This window comes from Caloenas nicobarica, chromosome 29 (assembly GCF_036013445.1).
Source record: "Caloenas nicobarica isolate bCalNic1 chromosome 29, bCalNic1.hap1, whole genome shotgun sequence".
NCBI classification, from domain to species: Eukaryota; Metazoa; Chordata; class Aves; order Columbiformes; family Columbidae; genus Caloenas; species Caloenas nicobarica.
In genome coordinates this window covers 517,939-542,096 of record NC_088273.1, presented here as the reverse complement: position 1 = coordinate 542,096, position 24,158 = coordinate 517,939, and the positions used below count along the sequence as shown (strand labels likewise).

At 62.2% G+C, this 24,158-nt stretch overlaps 3 protein-coding genes across 4 annotated transcripts; 1 reads left to right on the top strand and 2 right to left on the bottom strand.

Moving 5' to 3' along the window:
- Positions 1-2,579: 2,579 nt before the first annotated feature.
- On the bottom strand, positions 2,580-11,735 carry LOC135999746 (selenide, water dikinase 2-like). The gene is made up of 8 exons (XM_065653307.1): positions 11,459-11,735; positions 10,678-10,781; positions 9,824-9,931; positions 8,654-8,808; positions 7,850-7,940; positions 6,501-6,600; positions 4,732-4,944; positions 2,580-3,009 (listed from the first exon to the last, which is right to left on the bottom strand). The coding sequence occupies exons 1-8, from the start codon at positions 11,718-11,720 to the stop codon at positions 2,777-2,779; spliced, it is 1,266 nt and encodes a 421-aa protein (XP_065509379.1). The 5' UTR covers positions 11,721-11,735; the 3' UTR covers positions 2,580-2,776.
- A 427-nt stretch (positions 11,736-12,162) lies between these two features.
- SLC35A2 (solute carrier family 35 member A2) lies at positions 12,163-17,936 on the top strand. Its single transcript, XM_065653326.1, has 5 exons — positions 12,163-12,253; positions 13,175-13,357; positions 14,290-14,441; positions 15,398-16,074; positions 17,700-17,936. The coding sequence occupies exons 1-5, from the start codon at positions 12,196-12,198 to the stop codon at positions 17,725-17,727; spliced, it is 1,098 nt and encodes a 365-aa protein (XP_065509398.1). The 5' UTR covers positions 12,163-12,195; the 3' UTR covers positions 17,728-17,936.
- On the bottom strand, positions 17,893-23,900 carry PORCN (porcupine O-acyltransferase). Of its 2 annotated transcripts, none has more exons than XM_065653306.1 (13): positions 23,665-23,900; positions 22,978-23,170; positions 22,205-22,248; positions 21,568-21,815; positions 20,767-20,897; positions 20,638-20,652; positions 20,162-20,245; positions 19,634-19,734; positions 19,471-19,547; positions 19,229-19,292; positions 18,648-18,733; positions 18,464-18,574; positions 17,893-18,173 (listed from the first exon to the last, which is right to left on the bottom strand). In XM_065653306.1, exons 1-13 carry the CDS (start codon positions 23,798-23,800, stop codon positions 18,072-18,074), a joined length of 1,392 nt encoding a protein of 463 aa, XP_065509378.1. In that variant the 5' UTR covers positions 23,801-23,900; the 3' UTR covers positions 17,893-18,071. The 2 variants fall into 2 exon arrangements, with proteins under 2 accessions (XP_065509378.1, XP_065509377.1); XM_065653305.1 differs by having other exon boundaries at positions 17,894-18,173; positions 20,162-20,287.
- Between the last annotated feature and the right edge of the window lie 258 nt (positions 23,901-24,158).

Sequence of the window (24,158 nt, the reverse complement as noted above, 5' to 3'; positions counted from 1 at the left end):
GGGCCAAATTACTTAAATAAAAGCCATAAAAATATGGAAGTTACATTTGTTTGGGGGAAAGAAAAGGGGCTTGGGGGGGGAACCCAGGCGTCCGGGCCCGTTAATTCCCCCCACCCTCCAAAGGGACCCAGGCGTCCGGGCCCGTTAATTCCCCCCACCCTCCAAAGGGACCCAGGCGTCCGGGCCCGTTAATTCCCCCCACCCTCCAAAGGGACCCAGGCGTCCGGGCCCGTTAATTCCCCCCACCCTCCAAAGGGACCCAGGCGTCCGGGCCCGTTAATTCCCCCCACCCTCCAAAGGGACCCAGGCGTCCGGGCCCGTTAATTCCCCCCACCCTCCAAAGGGACCCAGGCGTCCGGGCCCGTTAATTCCCCCCACCCTCCAAAGGGACCCAGGCGTCCGGCGCCGCCATTTTGACCCTGAGGTGGTTCTGGAGGCGTCACTTTGGGGGTCCCTGAAACCCCCCAAAAAACCCCCAAAAAACAACCCCCCGAATCCAAACGACGTGAATCAACCTCGAAAAAATGACGTCAAACAACCTCCACCAACCTAAACCGAGCTTAACCAGCATTAAGCGGCCTAAACCGAGCTTAACCAGCATTAAGCGGCCTAAATCGAGCTTAACCAGCATTAAACGGCCTAAATCGAGCTTAACCAGCATTAAGCGGCCTAAACCCAGCTTAACCAGCATTAAGCGGCCTAAACCCAGCTTAACCAGCATTAAGCGGCCTAAACCGAGCTTAACCAGCATTAAGCGGCCTAAACCGAGCTTAACCAGCATTAAGCGGCCTAAACCCAGCTTAACCAGCATTAAGCGGCCTAAACCCAGCTTAACCAGCATTAAGCGGCCTAAACCCAGCTTAACCAGCATTAAGCGGCCTAAACCCAGCTTAACCAGCATTAAGCGGCCTAAACCCAGCTTAACCAGCATTAAGCGGCCTAAACCAAACTTAAGCTTAAAAAAAAAGGAAATCAAAGTTAACCAAGCTGAAAAAACCCGAGGTCAAGCTTAACGAAGCTTGAAAAACACAAACCAACGCACCTTAAACGGCCGCAAACAGCGGATGAGTCACCTGTAAATAAACGGCGTAATCCGCTGGGGAACAACCCGCCCCCAAAAACGCCCTGAAACAGCTCTTAGTAACGTATATATCGATATTTTACCCGTTAGTAACGTAAATATCGATGTTTTACCTGTTAGGAACGTGAACCGAGTGAAAACCCTGAGGTGATTCTGGCGCCATTTTGTTCTCTGAGGTGATTCTGGCGCCTTTTTGTTCCCTGAGGTGATTTTGGCGCCATTTTGTTCTCTGAGGTGATTCTGGCGCCATTTTGTTCCCTGAGCTGATTTGGGGCCATTTTGCCCCTGAGGTGATCCTGGCGTCATTTTGACCCTGAGGTGATTTTGGGGCCATTTCCCCCTGAGGCGATTTTGGGGCCATTTCCCCCTGAGGTGATTTTGGGGCCGTTTTGTTCTCTGAGGTGATTTTGGGGCCATTTTCCCCCTGAGGTGATTTTGGCGCCATTTTGGCCCTGAGGTGATTTTGGCGCCATTTTGACCCTGAGGTGATTTTGGGGCCGTTTTATTCTTTGAGGTGATTTTGGGGCCATTTTGACCCTGAGGTGATTTTGGGACCATTTCCCCCTGAGGTGATTTTGGGGCCGTTTTGTTCTTTGAGGTGATTTTGGGGCCATTTTGCCCCTGAGGTGATTCTGGTGCCATTTTGTTCCCTGAGGCGAGTTTGGGGCCATTTTGAGGCGGTTTGGGGGTCGCTCTGTTTGTCGATAATTCCCACATCTGTCGCCTTTTTGCGCAAAACTCGTAAATTCCGAACGTTTTCCTCCGTTGCATCACGAAATTCAAGTTAAAAGCCCCCAAACTGGTGCCCCTGGCGCCGCCATTTCGCCCCTGAGGTGATTCTGGCGCCATTTTGACTCTGAGGTGATTTTGGGGCCATTTCGAGGCAGTTTGGGGGTCGCTCTATTGATAATTCCCACATCAGTTGCTTTTTGTATGTTTTCCTCCATTATAGCATGAAATTGAGGCTAAAAAACCCAAAATTGGTTCCCTTGGTGCCGCCATTTTGTCCCTGAGGTGATTTTGGGGCCATTTTGTCCCCTGAGGTGATTTTGGGGCCATTTTGTCCCCTGAGGTGATTTTGGGGCGATTTTGAGCCCTGAGGTGATTTTGGGGCCATTTTGAGCCCTGAGGTGATTTTGGGGCCGTTTTGTCCCTGAGGTGATTTTGGGGCCATTTTGTCCCTGAGGTGATTTTGGGGCCGTTTTGTTCCCTGAGGTGATTTTGGGGCCGTTTTGTTCCCTGAGGTGATTTTGGGGCCGTTTTGTCCCTGAGGTGATTTTGGGGCCGTTTTGTTCCCTGAGCTGATTTTGGGGCGATTTTGAGCCCTGAGGTGATTTTGGGGCTGTTTTGTTCCCTGAGGTGATTTTGGGGCCGTTTTGTTCCCTGAGGCGATTTTGGGGCCGTTTTGTTCCCTGAGGCGACTTTGGGGCCGTTTCCCCCCGGGGTGATTCCGCCATTTCGATCCTCTTGAACCCCCACGAATCGCCAAAATTCTCCGTTTTCCCGTTTATTTCCCCAAACCCCTGTCCCCCCCCCACCCCCCCCCACAGCGGGGGGGGGTCCTTCAGCCCCTCCCCCGCCCCACGTCGGGCTTTCGGGGGGGGGCGTCACTTTGTGGGGGGGGGGCGGGGGGGGGATCCCCATTTTGCGGCTGCTCCTGCCGGTTTTTTGGGGGGGACGGACACACGGACACGCCTAGAGGGCGCGGGGGGGCGCGGGGTCGGGGCTGGGGGGCGCGGGGCTGCCGGGGGGGCCCCCCCGGGGGGGCACCTCGATGAGGCGCGGTTTGTCGATGACGCGCGCCCCCCGCGGCCCCTTCTCCACGATGCCGATGATCCAGGCCGGCTGCCCCCCGCCCCGCGCCGGCGCCTTCAGCTCCGCGCAGAAACGGGCGGCCTGCTCGCGCGGCAGGCACACCAGGAGGCCCCCTGCAGCGGGAAAAACGGGCGGAAACGGTGAAAAACGGGCGGGAACGGGGGAAAACGGGCAGGAACGGGGAAAAACAAGAACAGGGAAAAACGGGCAGGAACGGGGAAAAACAGGAATGGGAAAAAACGGGCAGAAACGGTGAAAAACGGGCAGGAATGGGGGAAAACGGGCACGGGGAAAAACGGGCAGGAACGGGGAAAAACGGGCAGGAACGGGGGAAAACGGGCACGGGGAAAAACGGGCAGGAACGGGGAAAAACAGGAACGGTGAAAAACGGGCGGAAACGGTGAAAAACGGGCAGGAACAGGGGAAAACAGGAACGGGGAAAAACGGGCAGGAACGGGGGAAAATGGGCACAGGGAAAAACGGGCAGGAACGGGGAAAAACGGGCAGGAACGGGGGAAAACGGGCACGGGGAAAACGGGCAGGAACGGGGGAAAACGGGCAGGAACGGGGAAAAACGGGCGGGAACGGGGAAAAACGGGCAGGAACGGGGAAAAACGGGCACAGCAAAAAACGGGCGGAAATGGTGAAAAACGGGCAGGAACAGGGAAAAACGGGCACAGCGAAAAACGGGCGGAAATGGTGAAAAACGGGCAGGAACGGGGAAAACGGGCAGGAACGGGGAAAACGGGCACGGGGAAAAACGGGCAGGAACGGGGAAAAACAGGAATGGGGAAAAACAGGCAGAAACGGGGGAAAATGGGCACGGGGGAAACGGGCAGGAATGGGGAAAAACGGGCAGAAATGGGGAAAAATGGGCAGGAACGGGGTAAAACGGGGAAAAAAAGACAGAAACGGGGAAAAAACACACAGAAATGCTTAAAAACAGAAACAGGGAAAAAATAGACAGAAACAGTGAAAAATGGGCAGAAACGGGGAAAAACAGAAACAGGGAAAAACCACACAGAAATGGTTAAAAACAGAAACGGGGAAAAAATAGAAACGGGGAAAAACGGGCAGAAACGCGGAAAAACAGAAACAGGGAGTAAACACACAGAAATGGTTAAAAACAAAAATGCGGAAAAAATAGACAGAAACGGTGAAAAAACCGGACAGAAACGGTGAAAAATGAGCAGAAACAGGCGGCTTGTTCGCGGGGGGGCACACCAGGAGGCCCCCTGGAATGGGGAAAAAACGGGCAGAAATGGTTAAAAACAGAAACGGGGAAAAAACGGGCAGAAACGGGGAAAAACGGGCAGAAACGCAGAAAAACGGGTAGAAACGGGGAAAAACGGGCAGAAACGGGGAAAAACGGGCAGAAACGGGCGGCCTGCTCGCGGGGCAGGCCTACCAGGAGGCCCCTGCAACGGGGAAACCCAACAAAAACAGTGAAGAATGGGCAGAAACGGGGAAAAAACGGACAGAAATGGTGAAAATCCGACAGAAACGGTTAAAACCCCCCAGGTTTTCGGGGTCCCCCTCCCCAGGTTTTTGGGGTCCCCTTCCCCACATTTCGGGGTCCCCTCCCCATATTTTGGGGTCCCCTCCCCATATTTTTGGGTCCCCCTCCCCACATTTCGGGGTCTCCCTCCCCACATTTTTGGGTCTCCCTCCCCACATTTCGGGGTCCCCCTTCCCATATTTTTGGGTCCCCCTCCCCATACTTTTGGGTCCCCCTCCCCACATTTTGGGGTCCCCCTTCCCACATTTCAGGGCCCCCCTCCCCACATTTTTGGGTCCCCCTCCCCACATTTCGGGGTCCCCCCGTGCCGGGGTACCTGATGTCTCGGGGGCCGTTCCCTGCAGCAGCGCGGGGCGGCCCCCGCAGCTCTTGCTGAGGGCGGCGGTTTTGGGGAGCAGCGGCAGGTTGTGGATCACGAACGTCACCTCGTGCCGCTGCTGCGCGGCCAGCGCCCGCGCGTGGCCCAGCACCCCGAACCCCGTCACGTCCGTGGCCGCGTGCGCCCCGAACACGCGCATCAGCCCCGCGGCTGCGGGACACGCGGCTCAGAGCGCCCGGGCGGCCCGGAGCGCCCCAAAGCGCCCCGAAACTGCCCACAAAGTGCCCCGAAACTGCCCCAAAACCGCCCTGAAAACTGCCCTGAAACTGCCCACAAAGTGCCCCCAAAACTGCCCACAAAGTGCCCCAAAAACTGCCCCGAAACTGCCAACAAAGCGCCCCAAAAACTGCCCCGAAACTGCCCCCAAACTGCCCACAAAGTGCCCCAAAACTGCCCCAAAACCACCCTGAAAACTGCCCTGAAACTGCCCACAAAGCGCCCCAAAAACTGCCCCCAAACTGTCCCGAAACTGCCCACAAAGTGCCCCAAAAAGTGCCCCGAAACTGCCCACAAAGTACCCCAAAACCTGCCCCAAAACTGTCCCGAAACTGCCCACAAAGTGCCCCAAAAACTGCCCCGAAACTGCCAACAAAGCGCCCCAAAAACTGCCCCGAAACTGCCCCCAAACTGCCCACAAAGTGCCCCAAAAAGTGCCCCGAAACTGCCCCGAAACCGCCCTGAAACTGCCCCGAAACTGCCCACAAAGCACCCCAAAAAGTGTCCCAAAACTGCCCACAAAGTGCCCCAAAAGCTACCCTGAAATTGTCCCGAAACTGCCTCCAAAGTGCCCCGAAAACTGCCCCAAAACTGCCCCGAGACCGCCCTGAAAGCACCCTGAAACTGTCCCAAAACTGCCCCGAAACTGCCCTGAAACTGCCCCCAAAGCACCCCGAAAACTGCCCAGAAACTGTCCTGAAACCACCCCCAAAACCACCCTGAAACTGCCCCAAAACTGCCCCCACACCGCCCCCAAACCACCCCAAAACTGCCCCCACACCGCCCCAAAACTGCCCCAAAACTGCCCCCACACCGCCCCCAAACCACCCCAAAACTGCCCCCAAACCACCCCAAAACTGCCCCCACACCGCCCGATTCGCCCCCCAGAAGGCGCCACTCAACCCCCAAAGTCCCCAAATTGGCCTCGAAGTCCCGCAAAGGGTCACTACGGGCCCCAAAGTGGCCCCACTGTCCCCCGATGTCCCCATGTCCCTGTTGTCCCCATTATTCCCATTGTCCCCACTGTCCCTGTGGCCCCCTTGTCCCCATGTCCCTGTATCCCCATGCCCCCCGTGTCCCCGTGTCCCCATTATCCCCACTGTCCCCCATGTCCCCGCTGTCCCTATATCCGCACTGTCCCCGTGTCTCCCTTGTCCCCACTATCCCCATTGTCCCCACACATCCCCCTGTCCCCATTGTCCCCACTATCCCCATTGTCCCCACTATGCCCATTGTCCCCGTGTCCCCATGGTCCCCACTATCCCCATTTGTCCCTGATGTCCCCATGTCCCCGATGTCCCCACTGTCTCTGATATCCCCCATGTCCCCAATGTCCCCATTTTCCCATGTCCCCGTGTCCCCCATTGTCCCCATTGTCCCCAGATGTCCCCATTGTCCCCATGTCCTCATTGTCCCCGATATCCCCCATTGTCCCCATGTCCCCAGATGTCCCCGTTGTCCCCACGTCCCCAGATGTCCCCGTGTCGCACCGGCGCGGTTCAGCGTGGCCATGCTCAGCACGGCCTCCCTGTAGGCCAGTTCCACGTCCTCGCGCGTCACCACCAGCTGCAGCTTGTTCCAGCGCTCGGGCTGCGGGGACAGCGGGGACAATGAGGATGATGGGGACAACGTGGGGAGAATGGGGACAATGAGGATGATGGGGACAACGGGGACAATGGGGACAATGAGGATGATGGGGACAACGGGGACAACGTGGGGACAATGGGGACAATGAGGATGATGGGGACAACGGGGACAACGTGGGGACAATGGGGACGACGGGGACAATGGGGATGATGGGGACAACGGGGACAATGGGGACAATGAGGATGATGGGGACAACGGGGACAACGTGGGGACAATGGGGACGACGAGGACAATGGGGACAATTAGGATGATGGGGACAACAGGGACAATGGGGACAATGAGGATGATGGGGACAACGGGGACGATGGGGACAACGGGGACAATGGGGATGATGGGGACAATGGGGACAGCGGGGACAGTGGGGACAATGAGGATGATGGGGACAATGGGGACGACAGGGACGATGAGGATGATGGGGACAATAGGGACAACGTGGAGACAATGTGTGGACAATGTCGGGACGACAGGGACAGTGGGGACACCAGGGACAATGGAGCAACGGAGACAATGGGGATAATGGGGACAATGGGGATAATGGGGACACAGGGGGATTTTGGGGAAAAAAGGGGGTTTGGGGGCTCTAAAATGAGATATCTGGGAGTGTGGGGGGGACAAGGGACATTTGGGGACATCCCCAAGTGTCCCCAGGGGGGATTTTGGGGAAAAAAGGGGGTTTCGGGGGCTCTAAAATGAGATATCTGGGAGTGTGGGGGGGACAAGGGACATTTGGGGACATCCCCAAGTGTCCCCAGGGGGGATTTTGGGGAAAAAAGGGGGTTTCAGGGGCTCTAAAATGAGATATCTGGGAGTGTGGGGGGGACAAGGGACATTTGGGGACGTCCCTGAGTGTCCCCAGGGGGGATTTTGGGGGGAAAAGGGGGTTTGGGGGGCTCTAAAGTGTGCTATTTAGGGATTTGGGTGGAGAAGGGACATTTGGAGACGTCCCCAAGTGTCCCCTGGCGGGGATTTTGGGGAAAAAAGGGGGGTTTGGAGGCTCTAAAAGGAGATATTTGGGAGTTTGGGGGGCTCTAAAATAAAATATTTAGAGCTTTGGGGGGGCGCTAAAATGAGATATTTGGGCGTTTTGGGGGACAAGGGACATTTGGGGACATCCCCGAGTGTCCCCAGGGGGGATTTTGGGGCTCTCCGGTGCGGTGTTGGGGTGCAGGGGCCCCGGGGTGCCCCCACTCACGTTGTCCAGCCAGTGATGGGCGCTCACGGCCACGTGTGTCCCCAGCGGTTTGGTGAGAACCAGCACGTCCCCGGGGACGGCGCCGTCGGGCCTGCGGAAAGCCCCAAATCAGCCCAAATTCACCCCAAAACGGAGCCCGTCGCGCCTAAAATGGCCCGAGTCGCCCCCCAAAATGGCCCAAACCGACCCCAAAATGGGCCTGGAATGGTCCAAACCGACCCCGAACCGGCCCAAACTACCCCCCAAAAGGCTCAAATCACCCCCCAAAGTCCCCAAAACGGACCCAATCTACCCCAAAATGGAGCCGATTGAGCCTAAAATGGCCCAAATTACCCCCCAAAGTCCCCAAAATGGCCCAAATCCACCCCAAAATGGAGCCCGTTTTGCCTAAAATGGCCCAAATTACTCCCCAAAAGGCTCAAATCACCCACCAAACTCCCCCAAATGGCCCAAATCCACCTCAAAACGGAGCCAATTTGGTCAAAAACGGCCCAAACCACCCCCTAAAGTCCCCCAAATGGCCCAAATCCACCTCAAAACGGAGCCAATTTGGTCAAAAACGGCCCAAATCACCGCCCAAAGTCCCCCAAATGGCCCAAATCCACCTCAAAACGGAGCCAATTGGGCCTAAAACGGCCTAAATTACTCCTCAAATCACCCCCAAAGTCCCCAAAACAGCCCAAACTGACCCCAAATCACCCCCAAAGTCCCCAAAATGGCCCAAACCGGCCCCGAACCAGCCCGAACTCCCCCCCGAAAGTGCCCGAAATGTCCCGAAACGCCCGGAACCGGCCCCAAACGCACATGAGGAACTCGTGGGGCCGGCACACGGCGGTGGCAGCGCCGCCCACGATGAGCCAGGGGTTGAGCAGCGTCTGCCCGCCCGTCACCGACGTCCCCGCGTCCTCGGCCGCGTCGCGGAACCCGCGCACCAGCAGCGGCACCACCTTCTCGCGCTCCTTTTGGGGAGAAAGGGGGGGAACCCCAAAACTGGTCAGGTTACGGCCCCCAGAACCCCAAAACCTGCTCGGTTTGGAGCCCCCAGACCCCCAAAACCGGTCAGGTTATGGCCCCCAGACCCCAAAACCTGCTCGGTTTGGAGCCCACAAACCACCTTCTCATGCTCCTTCCAGGGAAAAACAGGGGGAACCCCAAAACTGCTCAGGTTACGGCCCCCAGAACCCCAAAACCTGCTCAGTTTGCAGCCCCAAACCCCCAAAACTGGTCAGGTTACGGCCCCCAGAACCCCAAAACCTGCTCAGTTTGCAGCCCCCAGACCCCAAAACCTGCTCAGTTTGGAGCCCACAAACCACCTTCTCGTGCTCCTTTCGGGAAGAAACGAGGGCAACCCCAAAACTGCTTAGGTTACAGCCCCCAGAACCCCAAAACCTGGTCAGGTTACAAGCCCCAGAACCCCAAAACTGGTCAGTTTGGAGCCCCCAGACCCCAAAACCTGCTCAGTTTGGAGCCCATAAACCACCTTCTCGTGCTCCTTTCGGGGAGAAACAGGGGGAACCCCAAAACTGCTCAGGTTACAGCCCTCAGAACCCCAAAACCTGCTCAGGTTACAGCCCCCACACCCCCAAAACCTGCTCAGTTTGGAGCCCACAAACCACCTTCTCGCGCTCCTTTTGGGGAGAAACCAGGGGAACCCCAAAACCTGCTCAGTTTGGAGCCCACAAACCACCTTCTCGCGCTCCTTTTGGGGAGAAACCAGGGGAACCCCAAAACCTGCTCAGTTTGGAGCCCACAAATCCCCTTCTCATGCTGCTGGGGGGCAACGGGGGAGCCTAAAAGGGTCCCCAGGGGACCCTTGAGGACGTCACTGAGAGGAGGGAGGCACATGGGGACACCTCAGCCCCCAAACCCCCAGATGTCCCCAAACCCCCAGGTGTCGCCAGACCCCCGCAGTGTCCCCAAACCCCCCTGGTGTCCCCAAACCCCCCCGGTGTCCCCAAACCCCCCCGGTGTCACCTCCTCGCTCATTTTCTGGCTGACGCTCAGCAGCATCAACATGTTGTCGCACTCGGTGATGCCCATGGCGTACAGGTCGCTCAGCACGTTGGCGCAGGCGATGCGGCCCTGGGGGGACAACGGACATTGGGGGACATTGGGGGACATTTGGGGACATCCCCGAGAGGCCCCTGGGGGTGTTTGGGGTCTCCGGGGCGGGTTTGGGGGGAAAAACGGGGATTTGGGGGATCTAAAATAAGATGTTGCAGAGACTCTAAAGTGAGATATATGGGTTTATAGGCAGGACCTGGGGGGTAAGGCGAGTTGGGGGGACAGGGGACATTTGGGGACATCCTCATGGCGGGGTTGGGGTCCCCAAAAGGGATTTTTAGGAAAAAATGAGGCTTTGGGGGATCTAAAACGGCCTACTTGGGTGTGATGATAAAATTCAGGCTCATTTCGGTGGCGGTGGTTTAAAGTCCCCCCCGGAGGTTTCAGGGCTCCCCCAACGGCTTTGGGTCCCCGGGGAGGGGTTTGGGGACCCCAAGGAGGTTTTGGGCTCCCCAGGGAGGTTTTTGGGCCCCCCAGCGGGGATGTTGGGGTCCCCGGGCGGGGGGGGTTGGCGTCCCCAGGGAGGTTTTTGGGCCCCCAGCGGGGATGTTGGGGTCCCCGGGCGGGGGGGGTTGGCGTCCCCGGGGGGGTTTTTGGGCCCCCCAGGGGGGATGTTGGGGTCCCCGGGGGGGGGGTTGGGCCCCCCAGGGGGGATGTTGGGGTCCCCGGGGGGTTTTGGGGCCCCCCAGGGGGGATGTTGGGGTCCCCAGGGTGGGGTTTGAGGTCCCCACGGGGGGTTTTGGGGTGTGTCCCCCCCCCAGTACCATCATGTAGGGATCATCCACCAGCGGGTAGAAGAAGTCGGTGGTTTGGATGAGCGAGAGGCCCCCCCGGCGCAGGGGGATGACGCACGAGTCCAGCCCGATGCCTGGGGGGGGGTGCACGGTGTCCCCAACCTCCCCCAGTGTCCCCAACCCCCCCGCATTGTCCCCAACCCCCCCGCATTGTCCCCTCCCCCCCCGCGGCTCCTCCCCCCCACCAGAGCCCTTTGCCCCCGCCCCACCCCCCGCCCTTTGCCTCCGGCCTCCCCACGTTGTCCCCACCCCCACGTGTCCCCAAACGCCGTAATGTCCCCAAGCTCCATGTCTCCAAACCCCCCCAATGCTCCCAATTCCCCCCCCCATTGTCCCCAAACCTCTTTCACGTCCCAACCCCCCCAATATCCCCAGTTCTCTTCAATGTCCCCTACCCCGCAATGTCCCCAACTTTCCAATTCCCTCCAATGTCCCCAAACCCCATAATGTCCCCAATTCCCCTCAATGCCCCCAATTCCCCCCCATATCCCCAACGCCCCCAGTGTCCCCAACCCCCCAATTTCCCAAAACCCCCCCAATGTCCCCAACCCCCCCAATGTCCCCAACCCCCATAATGCCCCCAAACCCCCCCAATGTCCCCAGCCCCCCCAATGTCCCCAACCCCCCAATTCCCCCCAATGTCCCCAATTCCCCCCCATGTCCCCAATTCCCCCACAATGTCCCCAATTCCCCCCCACGTCCCCAGCCCCCCCCCCGTGCCCGCAGCCCCCCCGTGCCCCCAGCTCCTCACCCAGGGCCGGGCTCCCCCCGCTCTCCTGCCCGGGCCCTTCCCCTTCCCCTGCTCCTCCTCCTGCTCCTCCGGGCGGCCGCTGCCCCTCGAATCCCGTCAGGAGCTTGAGCAGCGTCTCCTGCGGGACTTTGCAGCCTCAGCCCCGCAGTTCCCCGAAGCCCGTGAGGCGCCAGCCCGGGTCCAGCCCCAGCGACACGGGATCGAAGGGCCGGTACCCGGCGGGACCCGCAGCGGCCGCGGGAGAACCGGGCGGCGCCGCCATCTTGCTCTGCGGGGGCTCCGGAGGGGCGGAGCCGCTTTTATAGAGGGGGCGTGGCGACGCGGGGAGGAGGCGTGGCCGCTCGCTATTGGGTAAGAGGGGACGGGGAGGCGGGCAGCGATTGGGCGAGGGGTGGGATGTGGGGGAGTGGCCGGCGAGGCGAGCGGCGATTGGGCGGGTTGGAAGAAGGGGGTGTGGCCGGCGAGGCGAGCGGCGATTGGGCGGGAAGGGCGCGCGGCGGCCGTTGGAAAGCGCGGGAAGGGCGCGAGGCCCGCACGCTGATTGGCCGAGCGCGCCAAAGGGGGCGTGTCGAAACACCCCCCCCCCCCCCCCCCGCCCTTAGGTCCTCCAGCGGCTCCTCTCTAGCCGCGGCCCAAGCTGCTCTCTATTCTACCGCTCTGCGGCGGCGGCTCCGCGGGCGGAAGCGGATGTGACGCGCGATGCGGAAGCGGCGCGGGCGGGCCGGGCAGGTGCCACCATGGCAGCGGCAGCGGCGGCGGCGGCGGGAGGAGGAGGAGACGCGGGAGCCCAGAAAGGTGCGGGGGCTATAGGGGGCTATGGGGGGCTATAGGGGGCCTGGGGGGGCTGTAAGGGTGTCCGTACGGGCCTTTAGGGGGGGCTGGGGGGGCAATGGAGGGGTATGAGGCCTATAGGGGGATCCATAGGGGCAAATAGGGGAGTCTGGGGGGGCTATAGGGGGGTGTGGGGCCTGTAGGGGGGTCCGTAGGGGCCTATAGGGGGATCTGGGGGGGATATAGGGGGCTATAGGGGGGTGTGGGGCCTGTAGGGGGGTCCGTAGGGGCCTATAGGGGGATCTGGGGGGGGATAGGGGGCTATAGGGGGGTGTGGGGCCTATAGGGGGGTCCGTAGGGGCCTATAGGGGGATCTGGGGGGGATATAGGGGGGTGTGGGGGCCATAGGGGGATCCATAGGGGCCTATAGCGGGATGTGGGGGGGATATAGGGGGCTATAGGGGGGTGTGGGGCCTATAGGGGGATCCATAGGGGCCTATAGGGGAGTCTGGGGGGGGATATAGGGGGGTGTGGAGGCTATGGGGGGTCGATAGGGGCTTATTGGGGGGGTCTGGGGAGGCTAGAGGGGGATATAAGTAGCTACAGGAGGGTGTGGGGGCGATAGGGGGGTCTTTAGAGGCCTATAAGGGGCTACAGGGGGATCCATAGGGGCCTATAGGGGAGACTGGGGGGGATATAAGGGGTTCTGGGGGGCTATGGGGGGGTCTGCTGGGGCTATAGGGGCCAGCTCTGGGTCTCTATGGGTCAGTGTGTGGGTCTGGCCCCACAGGGTCCCGCCGGCTGCGGCTGGCCAGCCTGGGGGGCAGTTCTGGGGCAGCTGTGGGTCACTGTAGCTCAGTTTTGGGTCCAATTTGGGTGTGTTTTGGGTCTGTTTTGGGTCAGCTCTGGGTCTCTATGGGTCAGTGTGTGGGTCTGGCCCCACAGGGTCCCGCCGGCTGCGGCTGGCCAGCCTGGGGGTGCTGGTGCTGCAGAACGCGTCGCTGGTGCTGAGCATCCGGTACGTGCGCACGCGGCCGGGGGAGCGGTTCCTGCCCAGCACCGCCGTGGTCATGGCCGAGGCCATGAAGGGGACGGCCGGGCTGGTGCTGCTGCTGCTGCAGCACCGCGGTGAGAACCGGGACACGGGGACATGGGGGACGTTGGGGACACAGGGGACAGTGGGGGACATTGGGGACACGGGGACATGAGGGGACATTGGGGGACAATGAGGACACGGTACTTGGGGTGATGGCCGAGGCCATGAAGGGGACGGCCGGGCTGGTGCTGCTGCTGCTGCAGCACCGCGGTGAGAACCGGGACATGGGGGACATTGGGGACACAGGGATGTGAGGGGACATATGGGGACAATGGGGACATGGGGGACACGGGAGACAGTGGGGGACAATGAGGACACGGTACTTGGGGTGATGGCCGAGGCCATGAAGGGGACGGCCGGGCTGGTGCTGCTGCAGCACCGCGGTGAGAACTGGGACATTGGGGACATGAGGACACTGGGGACAGGGGGACGTCAGGGATGGGGGACAGTGGGGACATTGGGGAGGGAGGGGTTTGGGGGGACACAAGGGGACACCGAGGGGACATGGGGAGATATTTGGGGACATTGGCGCACACCTGGAGACATGAGGGGACGGCTGGGGACATGGGAGACACTTGGGGACATCAAGGGACACAGAGAGGGGGGTCATGATGGGGCTGACTGTGTCCTGCTCTGTCACCAGGGACACGAGGGGACATCAGGGGATACTTGGGGACATCAGGGGACACTTGGGGGCATTGGGGGATAGTTGGGGACATCAGGGGACATTGGGGACACTTGGGGACATTGGGGATAGTTGCGGACATGAGGGGATATGGGGGGTGCTTGGGGACATTGGGGATACTTGGGGACATCAGGGGACATTGCGGGGTGCTTGGGGACACGTGGGGGTATTGGGGGATAGTTGGGGACATCAGGGCATAGGGGACTGCGGGACGTGGTGCTGGGCCACTTTGGGGACACTTTGGGGACACTGTGGGGACGTTGTGACCTTGTGTCGCAGGCAGCGTGCGGCAGACGGCGCAGACGCTGCGGGACGCGGTGCTGGGCCACTTTGGGGACACGCTGCGCCTGGCCGTCCCCTCCCTCATCTACACCTTCCAGAACAACCTGCAGTACGTGGCCATCTCCAACCTGCCCGCTGCCACCTTCCAGGTGACACTGGGGACAGCGGGGACATTGGGGACATGGGGGTTAATGGGGACATTGGGGATAATGGGGACAGTGGGGACCTGGTGGCACTTGGGGGCTCTGTGTCCCCACCCCATCCCCATCTCCAACCTGCTGGAACCACGTCCCAGGTGACACTGGGGATAATGGGGACACCGGGGACAATGGGGAGATTGGGGTCCTGGTGGCACCTGGGACTCTGTGTCCCTGTCCCTCTGTCCTTGCGTCCCTGTCCCTACATCCCCTCACTGTCCCTGTCCCCACGGTGACGTACCAGCTGCACATCCTGCCCACGGCTGTGTCCTCTGTCCTGTCCCCACGTCCCCTCACTGTCCCCATGTCCTCTGTCCTGTCCCCACGTCCCCTCACTGTCCCCATGTCCCCACGTACCTGTCCCCACATCCTCTGTCCTGTCCCCACGTCCCCTCACTGTCCCCATGTCCCTGTCCCCATATTCCCTCACTGTCCCCATGTCCCCTCACTTTCCCCTCACTGTCTGTGTCTCGCAGGCGGCGTACCAGCTCCAGATCCTGACCACGTCCCCTCACTGTCCCCACGTCCCCTCGCTGTCCCTGTCCCCTCGCTGTCCCTGTCCCCTCACTGTCCCCTGTCCCCGCAGGTGACGTACCAGCTGAAGATCCTGACCATGTCCCCTCACTGTCCCCACGTCCCCTCACTGTCCCCATGTCCCTGTCCTCATGTCCCCTCACTGTCCTCTCTCCCCTCACTGCCCCCTGTCCCCACAGGTGACGTACCAGCTGAAGATCCTGACCACGTCCCCTCACTGTCCCCACGTCCCCTCACTGTCCCCTGTCCCCGCAGGTGACGTACCAGCTGAAGATCCTGACCACGGCCGTGTTCTCTATCCCATCCCCACGTCCCCTCGCTGTTCCCTGTCCCCTCGCTGTTCCCTGTCCCCTCACTGTCCCCTGTCCCCGCAGGTGACGTACCAGCTGAAGATCCTGACCACGGCCGTGTTCTCGGTGCTGCTGCTGGGCACGTCTCTGTCGCGCACGCAGTGGGTGTCGCTGGCGCTGCTGTTCGTGGGGGTGGCCCTGGTGCAGACCGACCAGCTCCAGCCGGCGCCGCCGGCGCCGTCCGCGGCCCCCGGCCCCCCCCAGAACCAGCTGGTGGGGCTGGCGGCCGTCGTCACCTCCTGCCTGTCCTCGGGCTTCGCCGGCGTCTACTTCGAGCGGCTGCTCAAGAGCACGGGCGGCTCCATCTGGCTGCGCAACGTGCAGCTGGGCGCCGTGGGCACCGTGGTGGCGCTGCTGGCCATGCTGCTGGCCGAGGGCTCCTCGGTGGCCGCCCTGGGCTTCTTCTACGGCTACAACGCGGCCGTGTGGGCCGTGGTGGTGAACCAGGCGGCCGGGGGGCTGCTGGTGGCCGTGGTGGTGAGATACGCCGACAACATCCTCAAGGGCTTCGCCACGGCGCTGGCGGTGGTGGCGTCCACCGCGGCGTCCGTGCAGCTGTTCGGCTTCCGGCCGCGCGCGCCGTTCCTGGCCGGCACGGCCATGGTGCTGCTGGCCGTGTACCTGTACGGCCGCCCCGCGCGGGACCGCGGCCACGCGGCGGCGCCGGGACACGGACACGGACACGGGGGGGACAAGGACAAGTCAGTGGGGGCGTAACGGCGGGGGCCGGGGAGGGGGGAGCTCGGGGCTCCTGGGGTGGTGGAGGCTCGTTAGGGCTCGGGAGATGACGAGGATGGAGATCGTGGGGCTTGGTAGGAGGTGGAGAATCATTAAGGGTCATGAGAAGGTGGTGGGAACTCATTAAGGGTCATGAGATGATGAGGATGGAGACTCATTAACTTTCATGAGATGATGGGGATTGAGATCTTGGGGCTCGTTAGGAGATGGAGACTCATTAAGGTTCATGAGATGATGAGGATCAAGATCTTGGGGCTCGTTAGGAGATGGAGACTCATTAAGGTTCATGAAATGATGAGGATCAAGATCTTGGGGCTCGTTAGGAGCTGGAGACTCATTAACTTTCATGAGATGATGGGGATGGAGATCTTGGGGCTCGTTAGGAGATGGAGACTCATTAAGGTTCATGAGAAGGTGGTGGGAAGTCAGTAAGGGTCATGAGATGATGAGGATCAAGATCTTGGGGCTTGTTAGGAGATGGAGACTCATTAACTTTCATGAGATGATGGGGATTGAGATCTTGGGGCTCGTTAAGAGATGGAGCCTCATTAACTTCCATGAGATGATGAGGATCAAGATCTTGGGGCTCGGTAGGAGGTGGAGAATCATTAAGGTTCATGAGAAGGTGGTGGGAACTCGTTAAGGAACATCAGATGATGAGGATGGAGATCTTGGGGCTCGTTAGGAGATGGAGACTCATTAAGGTTTATGAGAAGGTGGTGGGAACTCATTGACTTTCACGAGATGATGAGGATCAGGATCTTGGAGCTCATTAGGAGATGCAGACTCATTAAGGTTCATGACAAGGTGGTGGGAACTCATTAAGAGTCATCAGGTGTTCATGACTCATTAAGGCTCATCAGGTGAAGAGGCACCAAGGTCTTGAGGCTCGTTAGGAGCTGGAGCCTCGTTAAGGCCCATTAAGGTGGGGACTCCTCAGGGTTCGTTAGGAGCTGAAGGACCCAGATCTTGGGGCTCGTTAGATGGAGACTCATTAAGGTTCGTTAAGTGACGAAGGCCCGAGACCTCGGGGCTGTTCTGAGCCGGGACTCGTTAGTTAACGAGGGGCCGCTGGGGCCTCATTAACGCTTGTTAACCGCGAGCCCCCCGGGTTTGTTAGCGGGGCCTCATTAACCGCGAGCCCCCGGGTTAGTTAAGGGGGCTCGTTAGGCTGATGTACAGATTTTATAGGGGGGGGGGCGGGGCCGGCGCGTTTTTAACAACCAATCGGGGCCAATAAAGGCGGATTTGGGACCCCCGGCGTGAACTAACCCACTAATGACCTATAGAACCCATAGGATCCATAGAGGACCCCATGGAATCCATGGGGCACTTATAGAATCCATCAGCATCCCCCCCCAGAGCCTATAGAGATCCCCCCGGGACTATATAGGAGCCTTATGGACCCTCCTGGGAACCCCTATAGAGCCCATAGGGAACCCGTGGTGCCTATAGAGACCCCTTCAGGACCATATAAGAGCTGTAGGGACCCCCTGGGACCTATAGAATCCATAGGGACCCCCCCCCCCCGGGACCTATAGAATCCATAGGGACGCCCCCAACCCTGGGGTCTCTCTCTCTCTTGCAGGTTCCCCTCCAAGGACAAAAGCTCCTGACGGACCCCTGGGCCCTATAGGGAACATACGGACCCCCCCAGGCCCTATAGACGCCCCCCGGGGCCCTGCGGAACCCGGGTTTAATGTCAGTGTTGGGATAAAATCAGCCAGTTTGGGTCAAACTGATGCCTACAGGGGAGAACCGCGGCCTCCCATTGGCTGCTGATGAGCGGGAAGAAGCGAGCGGAGCCTTTTATTGGTCCCGGCCGCGTGGCGCCACTTCCGCCCAGTTGGTGGGGGGGGGGGGGACCATAGAGAGGCCTCGACGGGCACCGGGCGGGGGGAAGTGCAGCCGCTCTCTATGGTCCCCTGGTCCTCCCAGTGTGCCCAGTCCCTCCCAGCTCTCAGCGCAGGAGCCGGGCCAGCACCCAGCAGCCCAGGGTCACCCAGTGACTGGCCCAGTTCAGCTCCGACCACTTGCGGATGGTGTAGGACATCCCGTAACCCTATGGAAAGGGGGGGGACACACAACATGGCGCCCCGACCTTCCCAAAACGGTGCCCAATGCCCCATTATGGCGAGCAGGACACCCAAGATGACGCCCTGACCCTCCCAATATGGCGCCCAATGCCCCATTATGGTGAGCGGGACACCCAAGATGACGCCCTGACCCTCCCAAGATGGCACCCAAACCCACTCGGAGTTGGGGGCTCAGTGCCAGTTTTAAGGCCAATCGAATGGATTTTGGGGCGACTGTCGGGGGTTTGGATCCCGGGGGGTTTCGCCGCATGCCCACCTGCTCCTCCACGGCGTCGTCGGCCTCCATGTCGAACAGGGCGCCCAGGTAGGCCAGGTGGAACAGCGCCAGCGCCCCCAGCGCCCCGTTCAGCGCCCACACCCACAGCGCCTGGGGGGACACGGGGTGTCGGGGGGCTGGGGGGGACACCCCGACGTGTCCCCCCGGCCCGTGGGTCACTCACGTCCTTGTTGCGGTGGGCGCAGCCGGGGGGGCAGCGCTTGGACAGGACGCAGGCGTCCAGGACGGCGGCCAAGCGGCAGCGCAGCGCTAAAGGAGGGGCGGGGTCAGCCCGGGACACGCCCCCTCCCGCAGGCCCCGCCCCCGGCTCAGTACCCCGGCCACGCCCCCCTACCCCTGGCCACGCCCCCTTGCACAGGCCCCGCCTCTGGACCGTGCAGCTCCCTCTGGGCTCCGCCCCCTTCTTTGCAGGCTCCGCCCCCCACCTCCTCAGGCTCCACCCACCCACTTTAGCCCCCCCCGTTTAGCCCCACCCCATCAAGCCCCACCCACCCCACTAAGTCCCTCCCACCCCACTAAGCCCCACCCACCCCGCTCCAGGCTCCACCCATGCTCCCTCCAGGCCACACCCACCTATTTAGCTCCGCCCACCCCATCACGCCCCGCCCCTTCTTTGGCCCCGCCCATTCATTTAGGCTCCGCCCCCTGGCTCTTCCTGTTCTCATTCTCTCATCCCCGCCCCCATTCCCTTGGCCACGCCTCCCCCGGCCCCGCCCCCCTCGCCCTTAAAGGGCCAGCGCTCACTGTGCTCCACGTAGGTGATGAGGCCGAGGGACAGAAGGACGGCGGCCAAGTGGAAACTGAGGCCCTGGGGGGGACAAGGGGGGTCAGGGGGGACCTGGGGGGGACACAGGGGGTTGGGGGACCCAGGGGGGCTCAGGGGGACATGGCGGGGTCTGGGGAGGGTTTGGGGAGGTCAGGGGAACCTGGGGAAACAAGGGGGGTCAGGGGGATCTGCGGGTTTGGGGGCTCAGGGTGACACTCACGTGCAGGAGGGCGCTGACCGCGTAGGTTCCCAGCACGGCAGCAAAGGTCCCCAAGCGCCGGGCGGTCTGGAACACGTCTGGCGGCCCCAGTGCCCCCAGTTAAACCAGTGCCCGTGTTCCCCCCCGCCCCGGTGAGCCCTCCCAGCGCTCCCAGTTCACCCACAGGTGTGGAGCCAGCGGGACATGGGCAGGTTCCAGTTGGTCACCACGTCGGCCATGGAACGCGGCAGCTCCACCCGCAGCGGCCGCGACACCGTCAGGTCCCTGGGGCGTCGGCACCAAACGGGGGGATGACACGGCCCCCGCGCCCCTCTCCCGGACGCCTGGGTCCCCCCCGGATGCCTGGGTCCCTCCTGGATGCCTGGGTCCCTCCTGGATGCCTGGGTCCCCTCCCGAAGTCCTGGATTCCCTCCCAGATGCCTGGGTCCCCTCCTGAAATCCTGGGTCCGTCCCAAACTCCTGGGTCCCTCCCGAACTCCTGGGTCCCCTAGACACCTAGGTCCCTCCCGAACTCCTGGGTCCCCCTGCAAACTCCTGGGTCCTCCCCGAACTCCTGGGTCCCCCAGACACTTGGGTCCCTCCCGAACTCCTGGGTCCCCTGGACGCCTGGGTCCCCCCGGACTCCTGGGTCCCCTGGACGCTGGGGTCCCTCCCGGACGCCTGGGTCCCCCCCGGATGCCGGGGTCCTCACCAGCGCAGGTTGCCGTGGTGCTCGGTGACCCCTGACCCCGCCATGGTCGCCGTGGCCTCAGACAGAAAAGCCACAAAGTAGTTGCTGAAGTGGAAAGAGAGGGCGCTCTCGTAGGCGTGGAGCCACCTGGGGGACGGGAGGACACACCGGGAGGACACACACACACAGCGGGGGACGTTTGGGGACAAACCGTGAGGTTTTGGGGACACAGGCACATGGAGGGGGACACCCCCATGTCTTGTGTCCCCCCCGAGTCCCCAAAACCCCTCAACCCCCCCAAAAAAAGAAGCCCAGACCCTCCCAAACCCCCCAACCTCCCCTTAACCCCCCCAAGCCCCTGTACCCCCAAAATCCCCCCCAAACCCCCCATGTCCCCTCCACATTCCCTCCCCCACCCCAAAAACCCCCAATCCCCCCCAAAAAGAACCCCAGGCCTCCCTTGGCCCCCCAAAACCGCCTGAACCCCCAAATCTCACCTGGCAAAGACGCTCCTGGCAGCCGGGGGGAGGCAAAGGGTCAGTCCTGGGGGGGATTTTGGGTGCGTTTGGGGTGGTTTTTGGGGTCCGGGGGGTTTCGGGGTGTCCCCCGTTTTCGGGGTGTCTCACCGGCGCAGGCTTTGGGTGTCGTAGAGCGGGAGGACGCAGGAGAACAGGAACGGCGCCAGGCAGGCGGACAGCAGCAGGCAGAGCAGCGCCAGCCCCAGGCTCCGCAGCCCCTTGCGCGCCCAGGCCCAGCTCTGGGGGGGGCACAAAAATCCCCCAAATCACCCCAAAATCAAGACCCCCCCACTGTTCACAACCCCCCCCCTGCAAATCCCCCCACAACTCCGAGTGCCCCCCCGGGCACCAAACCCGCTCGAACTGCCCCAAATCCACCCCCTGGCGACGGGTTCTCCCCAAAATCTCCTCGTGTCACCCACACAAACCAACCGCTTCTCCCCCAAATTCCACAGAACTCCCCCCGGGACCCCAAATTCACCTCAAACCCCCCAAATCCCCCTCACCCCCCAAACCGCCGTGGGCCCCAGAAACCCCCAAATCACCAACCCCCCCCCAAATTCCACCTAAAATTCCCCCAAAATTTTCCCCAAAACTCCCTCAAATCCCCAAATTCCCCCCAAACTCCACCCGAAATCCCCCCAAAACTCCAAATTCCCCCAAATCCCCTCAAATCTCCCCCCAAAAAACCCAAATTCCCCAAAACTTCCCCTAATTCCCTCGACACCCCCAAACTCTCCGTGAATTCCCCCAACAATCACCTGAAAAATCTCCCCAAACCCCCTAATTCCCCCCAAATCCCCCAAAAACCTCCCCAAATTCCAGCCAAAACTCGCCCGAAAATCCCCCTCGAACCCCCAAATTCCCCCCCAAACTTGCCCCCAAGCCCCCAATTCCCGGCGCCCGTACCAGGGGGGGCCCCTCGGCCGCTCTCAGATAGGCCCCGAACGGCTCCCAGGGCCCGAAGATGACGGTTCCCGGGGAGCACAGGTACCCCAAAACCTGCAGCGGGGACGGGTCCCCCCTGCCCGGGACCCCCCCAAAACGGGGGGTGTCCCCCCCCGGCCCTGGGGACGCCCCCCCGGGGCGGGGCACCCGCCCCCAGTCAAGGTCAAAGCCGAGGGACACGGCCTTCATGGCCACCACCATCTGCGCCCCTGAAACCCCGCGCGGTTACGAGGGGGGGGCCCCCAAAACTTGGCGGGGCCCCCCCCTCAAAATGGACCCAGGCGTTCGGGGGGGGATACAGGAGTTTGGGGGGACCCAGGGGTTCAGGGGGGACTCAAGTGTCCAAGGGGGACCCAGGACTTTGAGGGGACCCAGGACGTCGGAACGGACCCAGGCGTTCGGGGGGGACTCAGGCATCTGGGGGGGGACCCAGGAGTTTGGGGGACCCAGGAGTTTGAGGGGAGCCAGGCGTCCCGGTTGGACCCAGGAGTTTGGGGGACCCAGGAGTTCGGGAGGGACCCAGGCGTCCTGGGTGGACCCAGGAGTTTGGGGGACCCAGGCGTCCGGGAGGGACCCAGGCGTCCGGGGCGGGCCTCACCTCGCATCTTGTGCCACGTGACGGTGTCGACCATGTGGAGCTCCCTGGGGGGGCGGCCAGTTTGGCCCAGTTTAGGCCAGTGGCACCCCCCCGGTTCTCCCCAGGGACCCCCCCCAGTTCCACCCAGTGACTCCCAGTTCACTCCAACTAATCCCAGTTCATTTTAGTGACCCCCCCCAGTTCATGCCAGTGATTCCCAGTTACTCCCAGTTCATCCTAACGCACTCGCAGTTCATCCCAGTGCTCCCATACCTCCTCAATCTCTCCCAGTCCCCCCAATCCCTTCTCCCTGTTGCTCCCAGTGCCTCCCAGTATCCACCACCTCTCTCCCAGTGCCCCAAACCCCCCCCTCATGCCCCCAGTCCCACTCCCAGTGTCCCCAGTATCCCTCCCTGTACCCCAAATCCTCCTCCCAGTGCCTCCCAGTGCCCCTGAATGGCTCTCCCAGTGCCTCCCAGTCCCCCCGAACGGCTCTCCCAGTCCCTCCCAGTGCCCCCAAACCGCTCTCCCAGTCCCTCCCAGTCCCTCCTAGTATCCCTGACTCCCCTCCCAGTACCCCAAATCCTCCACCCAGTCCCTCCCAGTCCCTCCCAGTATCCCCGACTCCCCTCCCAGTGCCCCAAATCCTCCCCCCAGTCCCTCCCAGTGCCTCCCAGTCCCCCCAACCCCCCTCCCAGTGCCCCAAATCCCCCTCCCAGTGCCTCCCAGTCCCTCCCAGTACCCCCCGAACCGCTCCCCCAGTCCGTCCCAGCGCTCCCAGTTTGCCCCAGTACCCCATGAGCAGGTAGCAGAGCGCGGCCAGGCCGAGGCAGAGCCCGCGCTGGGCGCGGGGCCGGCTGAGGCGCAGGGTGAGGGTGCAGAGGGCGCTGAGCAGCAGCACCCACAGCGCCTGCGCCCCGAAGAACCGCAGCAGGGCCAGCAGCCCCCCCAGCGCCGCCCCCACGTGCCGGGACCCCCGCGGCAGCGCTGCAACGGGAACCCCGGCATCGCGGCTGAACCCTCAAACCCCCGGGGGACCCCCAACATCATGGGTGCCCCCCCCCAGTTTCACGGGGGTCCCCCCAAACTCCTGCTCCCCCCCAAACCCTGGGTGCCCCCCCAGCATCCTGGGGACCCCCTAGTTTCATGGGTGCCCCCCCCACCCCCGGGTGCCCCCCCCAGTTTCATGGGTGCTCCCCCCAGCCCCAGGGTCCCCCCCAGTTTCATGGGGGTCCCCCCAAACTCCTGCTCCCCCCCAACTCCTGGATGACCCCCCAAACTCCTGCTCCCCCCAGTTTCACGGGTGTCCCCCCAAACTCCTGCTCCCCCCCAAACCCTGGGTGCCCCCCAAATCCCAGGGTGCCCCCCCAGTTTCACGGGTGCCCCCCCAAACTCCTGCTCCCCCCCCCCCAACCCCCGGGTGCCCCCCCCGCCCCAGGGTCCCCCCGGTTTCACGGGGTGCCCCGTCCCGCCGCACTCACGCAGCCGGTGCAGCAGCCGCGCCCCCAGACACAGCAGCAGCAGCGGCCAGAGCTGGGCCAGGCCCTGGCTCGCCGTGGGGATCACGCAGCCGGGCAGCACCTGCGCCGCGAACTCCCGCGGCGGCAGCGCCGCCATCGTGCGCCTGCCAACGGGACACGGCCCCGGGGACCCCCCCGGCGCCCCAAAAACCGGCTCCGGAGCCGCCGCCCCACCGGCCGCTTCTTCGCGCTGAGGAGCGGGGAGAGCGGCGCCGCCGAGCCTGAGGAGAAACGGGCGGAGCCTTCGCGCCGACCAATCACCGCGCGCTCCCCCAGCCCGCGCAAAGCCTGCCGCCAATCAGAGAGGCGAAACGGATGACTGGCGGAGGAGGGGCGGAGCCGCGCGAAGCCTCCCACCAATCAGAAAGGCGGGGTGAGTGAATGACGCGGAGGGGCGGGGCCGCCGTTGCTAAGGGGCGGGTCGTGGTTGCCAGGGTGTGCGGAATGCCGGGCGC